General features: G+C 45.9%; 1 protein-coding gene across 1 annotated transcript in view; it reads right to left on the reverse strand.

The window, feature by feature from the left end:
- The window catches only part of NEURL1B (neuralized E3 ubiquitin protein ligase 1B), a 183,071-nt gene extending 177,465 nt beyond the window's left edge, over positions 1 to 5,606 (reverse strand). Inside the window, exon 1 of the mRNA XM_028717707.2 lies at positions 5,396 to 5,606. Coding sequence (XP_028573540.2) covers positions 5,396 to 5,483 — 88 coding nt within the window. The 5' untranslated portion in view covers positions 5,484 to 5,606. The remainder of the gene's footprint in view (positions 1 to 5,395) is intronic.
- Positions 5,607 to 8,536: the final 2,930 nt, after the last annotated feature.

Here is an 8,536-nt window from a genome sequence, read left to right on the forward strand (position 1 = left end):
TCTTGCCTTCAGGGGAAAGTAGTGCAAACGAATTCTGTCACCACACACAGCAGCTCCACACACTCCTGACTGGGTGCTGTAAGTCCCACAACAAAAGCCCTGTCCTAAATAATTCATCAAGTGGCTTATGATTCCCAAGTCATCTCCTATCGTGGCTAATCCTCAGGGTCACAGATAGTGGCATAGTGTGGGTTGCCAGCACCCAGGGGGGTGGGAGGGAAACAGGAAGAACACGCATGCACATCCAACTGGCTACTGGTGTCCACACCACCCAGGAGATTGCAGTCAAAGAGATAATTAAAAAAGAGTCAATCCATTGTCTGGAGAGGTCACTTCCTGGTTCGCATGGAGAAGCCATTTCCAGTGGAGCCCAGTGATGGAAGCGCACAGCTGTATTGAGGCAGCACCAGGTGTTGAAATTTTGCACCCCTAACAATTTTGCGCCTGGGGCAAGTGCCCCTGTGCCCCACCCCATGCTACACCACTGATCAGAGACACTCTGCTTCAGCAGTGGAATTGTATTAGATGACCTCAGACCATTCTCTGGCCCAGTTTAATACTAACCTTGAAGAGGATGAGAGCTCCCATTTTGGTGCCCAAAATGACTTAGAGGTCTCAGCTAGATCAGAACTGTTTCCCACTTGTATGGTTTCCTTCCAACTTTCTGGGCAATAAATGCATTGTGGCTCTAGCACAAGAGAGTTTTCTTATTAATGCCATCCTCTCTGGCCCACAGCATTCCTTTGAAAGGGAAGGAGTTTTGAGAGATATGGCATGTTAAATACCTTTTCATTCATTCATAACAGTGATGGCAGCACTGACATCAGCATCACTAATTACTGCCAGCTTCTACAAAAAGCCAGCATCTCTTTTTTTCTAGACCTCTAAATAATTGCTCAGCTAAGCCAGGAAATCTTATGTGTTTGGTAACTAGTACACATTTTATCCAGTACTATGTATTTGCTGGTGACTTGGGAGTTCAAAGCAGAACCTTGACTTAGCAGTGTAGCACTTCCAGTCTCTACACTGTCAATATAATTCAACTCTGCATATACAACTAAACAGCTCCCCCACCTCCAACTTCTTCAGAGCAGTTCTTTTTCATAACATTTACAACAGATCCAAAACAATAAAATAAAAACAAATAATGAAAGGCAATCAGGTAGTTAACAGCATAATCCTAACATTGCGGGAAAGGATTGTCAGCTCACCTGGGCCAGCAGAACACAGCACTATGCCAATGGGAAATATTTTCTATCTGCATCGTGAATGTAATTTTGTTGCTGGCTTTATGCTGTTCATCACCATGATATTTTCCCTTTAGGTTGGCAGTAAACATATTTTTCGCAAAATAAAAAATAATAATAATAAAGAACTGCAGCAGCATCCTTGCATTGGTAAGATGCTACCACAGTGGAAGCCTTACAGCACCTTGCACGAACAGCAAAGACTCACAACTAAAGTGAAAAGGGCATATGTATTGTTGACCCTTCTCTCCTGAGAATACACACAAACACTCTGCCTCAGGACTCCAGATATAAAAAACCAACCAGGACTGTCAATTCCATTGCTGCAACGAAGGTGGTAAAGACAGGCAAACATTAGTGGGGTGGAGGGAAGAGCCCATCCATCAAAACTGGACATCTACACACCATCCCCACTCTTACCAGAGGCACCCTAAGGTGCTCAGAGAATTCAGGCTCCCATGGCCCCCTTCAGACCCAGATCTCCTTTTTCCAGCCACACGGCCCTTTCTCATGGAACCACCAGGAAGGTCCTAGGGCTGAACCTTCTGAGTTTCTTGTTGTGCTTTCCACATAGCTCTCTCATTTGCAAAAGGTTTGCCCATCTCATCTGGACGCTAATACCACTGTGATATTTGATTCCGATGATATTTGGGTGCTTGAGCACAGGACTGCACCTAATCGTATGCTAAGATTTTAGCACCAGCATAGCAGCCATCCACTATAGGGGTCACCCAAAACAATTTTAGTCCCATGCTCACTCACTTTAGATTAAGCTCACTGAGCTTTGAGGGGTTCTTACTTCTGAGTAAACACAGGATCAGGTTGCATATTGACATTTACAAAATGAAGACAACTGCTCATTTACAAAATGAAGACAACTGCTTTTTATTCAGTGCCACTATGCGTAAACCTGGGTGATCTATCTGCAATGCATTATCACAAGAATATTGTTTTGCAGCTTAGGTTGCATTCTCATCATTTTGTGGGTGGGAGAGAGATCTGAAAGCTAACCTGTACAGCTAGCTCATAATAAATCATCAGTTAATACAGTACAGCTAGATGTTGAGGCAATTAAAGTTATGAGTGCAGGCTGCCCTCTAGTGGTGGACACCTACCATTGCTGGATAGCGGGGTTTAATTAACATAAGGTGGTTCAAAAGCAAAAGCTTTTCGTTCCTCAAGAATTATAGAAATACAGCCACTCTTGGCTCCCCACTGCATTGCAAAAACTTGGAATACAAATGAAAGTGCATGAGAAAAGGGTTGATTTCTTGGGGCAGGCGAAGGAAGAGCACACAACAGATTGCAGTAGATGCTGTCCCCTGCTGGCATGCAGAGGAGAGCTCTTTCTGGGTCATGACTAGTGTAGCCGCTTCAGTAGGAATGTAGACAGTATGGATGGGCACAAACCATGTAACTGGCATGGACAATGAGGGGTTTTCAGTGGAATCTGTGCAGAATGGCTGGTGCCTGGAAGGCACAGATACATAATGGTCTATTACAATATCATGCAGTCGAGCATGCTCTACTGGCATATTGCCTTGAGTAAATTACCAATTCCATGCATCTGCCAATACCAGTGGCCATCCTGTCCTAGCTAATGGCTTTCTTTATGATGTACCAGCTCAAAATGGAGTGCAGGTGGCAAACAAGACCAGGAGAGAAATGGTGGAGAGGGAAGTTATAGAGACAGAAGTTAAATGTCACAGAGGCTTAGGAACCCTGGCCCAGTGGCCAGCTACTGCCTACCCTATTGTACAGGGTGAGTCTTTTAAGAGGCCCCGTGGAACATGTGTGCTCTGTATCCATGGGGCCTCTTTTAAAGGACTCACCCTGTACAAAAGAAAGGGAGGGATGGGGAACCTGTGGTTCTCCAGATGTTGTTGGACAGCAATTTCCATAATCCCCATGCAGGGATGATAGGAGTTTCCAGAGAAATTGAATTATCCGAAAAGAGCCTTTGAGAACTCTTAAGAGAAGGATAAGCTGTTCATCTGAAGTGGCTATGCATTGCCTAAGCATCTATTGGACACCCAGGAAAATTGTTAAAATTTCAAGTAACTTAAAAGGTAACTGGCATTCTAGCTGAATGGGCATGAGATAGAACTTCTTTAGAAAAACATGAAAAGTTTTCTTGGTTGTTGTTTTTTTTAAGAGAGAGTGAGTCATAGCCTGCCTATGTGTTTGATACTTTCTGTAACAGTAGGCCTTTGTATTGCTGCATTAATCCCTTTCTCATCCAAAATCATTCCCATCGGAACATCCAGAATGTGGAATTTGCCTTCTGGGGGATGAATGTGCACCACCCCATGGTAGGACTCAGACCTACATCAGTTTCCTCCCACTGCATTGCCCTTTCCCACAGGCCTCCTCCATGTACCACCACCACAGCTTGTGCACTAGAAGGTATTGTGGTCTCTCTGCGGCTAACTGGGCACTGGACATACAAAGTGTGGGTGTACTGAGTTGGGTGATGTCATGAGTTTGCTTGGCTATCACCAAGATGACCCGGAGGGGGGGCTCCCTTCCAGCTCTATGATTCTATGATCAGCACCTTCCACGCAGGGCTGATGTGTGGCTGTATGAACAATATTGGTAGGAACTGGAGGAGTTGCCTGAGACAGTGTAGGTGTGTCTGTCATTGTTGCTATGTCAGCTTTTGTTTCTAAAGTCGTTGATTCTGCTACAGGTTTAGCTAAAGCATACCATTACATTTCATTGGCATAATACCCAATAGTACAGTGAGACTAAAGGATCATCCTGCCGGAAACTGACTATTAACCAATACCCACAAAGGTATTGACTAAATTGTCTTATTGAATTATACTGCAATCTACCAGTAAGTCTGACCTGGCAGAAACTATGAGCCAGGTGCATGAACCTAAGACTCTTGTAAGTCTTAACTTTCCTATTAACTATCACACAGAAATTCATGGTAGCCAACATATAATTGTCTCCAATAGTCAAGGTGCTGTATTTTGAGCTTTCTATATGAGGTATAAAGAATTGAATGAAGGACTGGGACTTGGGTTATTTAACTCATGCAATAAGTTTCCATATAAAGTATTTCTCTTGCATACATATTACAGACTTGGAGCATACTGCTATTCATTAGAAGCCCCCTTGTGCTCAGTGGCCTTTCTCACAAGTAAGTGTGTTTAAAATTGCAGTGCTAGACAAGATAATCAGTACAGGATATCAGGTTTTATGAACCAACTTTTAGGCTTTTATTTATTAAAGCTCAAGCAAATTATAACTGCCATGGGGTATTATTTTCACCTTGCTTTTTTAAAAAGGAAAACAAGCTACACTTTACTAAATGTACGCAAAACACCTGGAACATGCAGCTCTTTAGATGGCAATGAAGGTGGTGAGAATGGAGAAGTGATGATCTCATTGCCCTCTGGATTTTGGGTTAAATATTTGAGAGAATAAGCTTTATCGTAAAGCAGGTTTTAGAAACGAAACTCACCCTGATAAGGCCCATCTAAGGACTAAATGCCATCTACATAACATGCCCAGAATCTTATGTTTTTTTGCAAGTCGTGTTGTTCTGCCAAAACGCAGGCTAAAATGACTGCATGGAAAACGTGGCATGCTAATAGAGATTTGAAGTTAAATATTCATACTGATGAATAGCTATAGCAGCAGAGAAACCCTAAGGTTACAACCACATTGGCAAGGATACAGCCACAATATTCCCGCACACCAAACACAAGCATGTTTACTTGGAAGTAAGTTCTATTGATTTCACCACTTTGCTGAATCTAAGCCACTTTTGCTAGTAGGCAAACGTTAACATCGGGACAGGGTTAACCCTATCCTTCCCAAGGGAAAGGCACGCTGCATTCACAGTGCCCTCTACTGGTTTTACCTGGCACAGCCAAGCCTGGTTGACGATCTCATCGCCGCCCACTGCTTTTGTGAATGGCCACTGCGCTTCTCTGGTATACATTTAAACTTTGCCCAGGCTTGTCACAGATTGCACCCTCTCTTGCACCCCATGCAGCTGTCTAAACGTTTCATTTACACGCCTCTCCACGGAATATCACGCTTCTATATGCGGCCCACAAAAGCTTCAATAACAGCGTGAGTTTTTGCGGTGCCACAACGAAGTTGAGCGCGAGACTGGCTCTCGCTTCCCTTACCCAGAGGAGGGGCGCCCGAGATCCAGCTGCTGCTGCTGAGGCAGATGCGCATCGCCACCTCCAGCGGGACAGACTCTGTGTTGCCCATGGCGGTGCGGTTGTTCCCTTCGAGGGCAAGAAAGGAGAAGGCGCGGGCAGCGGGGGGCTGGGGGTCTCCTGCAAGCGGACTGGCCGGCGGCTCCTCAGGACTTTGCTCTTCAGCAGTTGCAACTTCTCCCGCCGGAGCGCGCGTTCAAACCCGGCACGTGGGCGAGGGGGCCAGCCAATAGGTGGCGGCGCGGAGCACCTGCCAAATGGGCGGGCACGGGGCCCGGCGCCGGGCGGACGGCGCTCCGGAGGGAGGAGGATCGGGCTTCGTCGGGGCGCCGGCCTCGCCATTGGAGCGTTGCAGGGCGGCAAAAGGAATGGGGCTATGAACTGGCCTCTGGCGTCACACCTGGGCCTTAATTAAAAAAAACCAGCACTCCACACACACGAAGTCTTAAAGGGCCAGTGCCATAGACAGTACTCGTTCTTCAGCCCACGGTTCTTAACGGACTGCCGTTAAGAGCTCCGCCGTCTCGTTACCAAAACGTAAAGCAAGGACTGGGGCGCAGCGAGGGATGGGGCTCCGGGCTTCTTTGCCGTCACTTTGGGGCGCGCGCGCCCTCTCGCTCTTTCCGGGTCTGTGTGCAGAACGACTCGGGTCCCGGGAAGATGTTGGGGCGAAGGCACGCGCCCTTCTGCAAGGCGACGTGGGGCTGACTGCGGGGCTCCCTCTGCGGCGGGCCGGGATGGGGTAAAGAGCAGCGCCCCAGGCGAAAAGAGGGAGGGGAAGCCTCCTGCAAACTGCCACTGTTTTGCAGGTGGGACTCCCTCCGTGCAGGCAGACTCAAGCTGCGAAACTGAGCGTGCCTTGGCACTCTGGTGTGGGGCTGTGTGCACGTGACCAGCTTAAAACGCAAGGTCGTGCCCCTCTCCTTCCCTTCCCTTCCGTTCAGTTGGCAACAAGGTCACACAGCTCCCCTTGGCTGCACCTCTGACGTCCGTGTGTTAGGTGTGAAGTTACACGTTTAGGTTTCCCAAAATAATATGTCTACAGTCACCACAAGAACATTGCAGGGGCCGGACCAGACTCCCCTTACATGCAGACCCTGTTCGTATGAGGAATCCATGAAGCAGGCTACAGATACTTGCGGACAAATGCCTATTTATTGAATTTCTCTACGAATATTGTCCTACTTTGGCCGTGTGAATTATCACATTGTAGTCATGTCACTTTTGTTTCTATCAATGGCAATCGGAGCATTCTGACTTATGGTCTTTTCTTTATTAATAAATATGTGACTGCTATAGCAATCCTACCGTGCAAGAGGATCCCCATTTCTTCTCGCTCTCCTTCGAAAATAAATATAACACGTCCTGTGGTTGTCTCTCTTGTTTCTCTTTTGTGCTAGCAGTGTAGTGTGGGGTGGGGTGGATGTGTGCGTCGTACATTTACAATAATTATAGGCAGAGAAAATGACCAGGAAGCAATTCATTGCCTAGACTCAAGGAAACAGGTTCCAACCATTGCCATTTATGTTACTGCTTCTGAAACTCCAAGTGATGTCTAATTTAGTAGGATACTGGTTACAATGTGTTTTCGCAGGAGGGGAAAAAAGTTTGCTGAAAGAATGTATCTCTCATCCTCTTCTCAAATGATACTGTAGTGAATGTAGCATTTAAGTGAATCTTACTAATAGCCTGATAAAGCAATGGAATGATTGTGACATCTGGTTGCTACTTATCTGTCTACTAATGTATTTCTTATCTTCTCCATTAGGAGCTAATATTATATTTATTTCTGGTACACTAGGAAAATATAATGGCTGTAATCCTGGACAGACCTAGGCTCCAACTGGGGTTTAAGCCTGTGTTTCTTAACCAGGGGCCCTATAGTCCTCTGGGGGGCCCCCAGGATATTCCAAGGGGGGCACAGGTGAAAATTGCATAAATGGGGAGCCACAGCACGAAACTAGGGGGCCGCAAATGAAAGTAAGAAGTGAAGAAAACACAGAAGTGACTAAGAAAAGAAAACAGAAAAAAGTTTTAATTTTTCAATGGCAAAGGAGATTGTTACAGGGTTTCTTGGAAAAGTCAAGCTGTAGGCCACCAATATAGGATGTTGAGAAAACACAGTTTTCCTCTTTGGCAGCAGTTAGAGATTAATTAAAAGATGATGAAATAACTGTGTGTGTGAATCATTTGAAGCAGCTTTATGATATGATATGAAAGTTCATTTCCGTGATCTGCTGGACATGGATTTTCCAGCCTGGGCAGTCGATCCATTTGTTGTGAATGCTGCTGACGTTGATGTTTCTTTGCAAAATGAATATTAAAGTGAAAGTGAAGAGAGTCAGATGTCTCCAGAATGTTTTGGGGTTGTTCAAAACAACAATAATAGAAGCTCAGCAGGAATCCATACTTCAGGTCAGAAAAAGGTAACACCAGGGCCAAGAGGATGCCAGTGTGGCTAATGAGTCAAGGCAGCTATTAGAGGCTACTGGAAGAAGTCTTCCTTCAGAAATTTTGCACCCCCAAAAACAGCAACAGTCCTGAAGTGTCCTGCAGTTGTCAAAGGCTTGGCTGAAGACAGAACTCCTGGAGCACCATCAAGGAATCTGAATGAGATAAGAGCACCATCACACACCGTCAATGTGTTCTCTCACAGCTGCCTGAGTATCTGCCTTTCTGTTCCCAAGGGGAGGGAGAACAAGAGCCAGACCAAGCAGTGAAAACCCTGAGCATGCATCCGACTGCCCACACTGCGATAGTCACTGACACATGGGAAGCAATCTTGGCCCTGATTTCATAAAAGAGGCCCAACGTCGTCTGCAGAGGATAAACATAGTGATGGAAATAACTATGCGTGACACACTAATTTGATGCCTCCACTTGCCCAGAAATACTTTCTCATGAACTATAGCCGCAGAAGGCTAACATATAGCCCTCAGGCTGAAAAAAAATTCCCCACCCCGATACAAAGTGAGATCTATAGCTCCCTACAGACTTTGAAGGAGGAATGAGGCCAGCAAAACTGCATATTGCAAGGTATGTAGGGGAAGCATGTGGCCCTTTGACTCTCATCAGCCCCAACCAACATAGCCGATGGTCAGAGAT

Source organism: Podarcis muralis, chromosome 2 (genome assembly GCF_964188315.1).
Source record: "Podarcis muralis chromosome 2, rPodMur119.hap1.1, whole genome shotgun sequence".
Lineage (NCBI taxonomy): Eukaryota > Metazoa > Chordata > Lepidosauria > Squamata > Lacertidae > Podarcis > Podarcis muralis.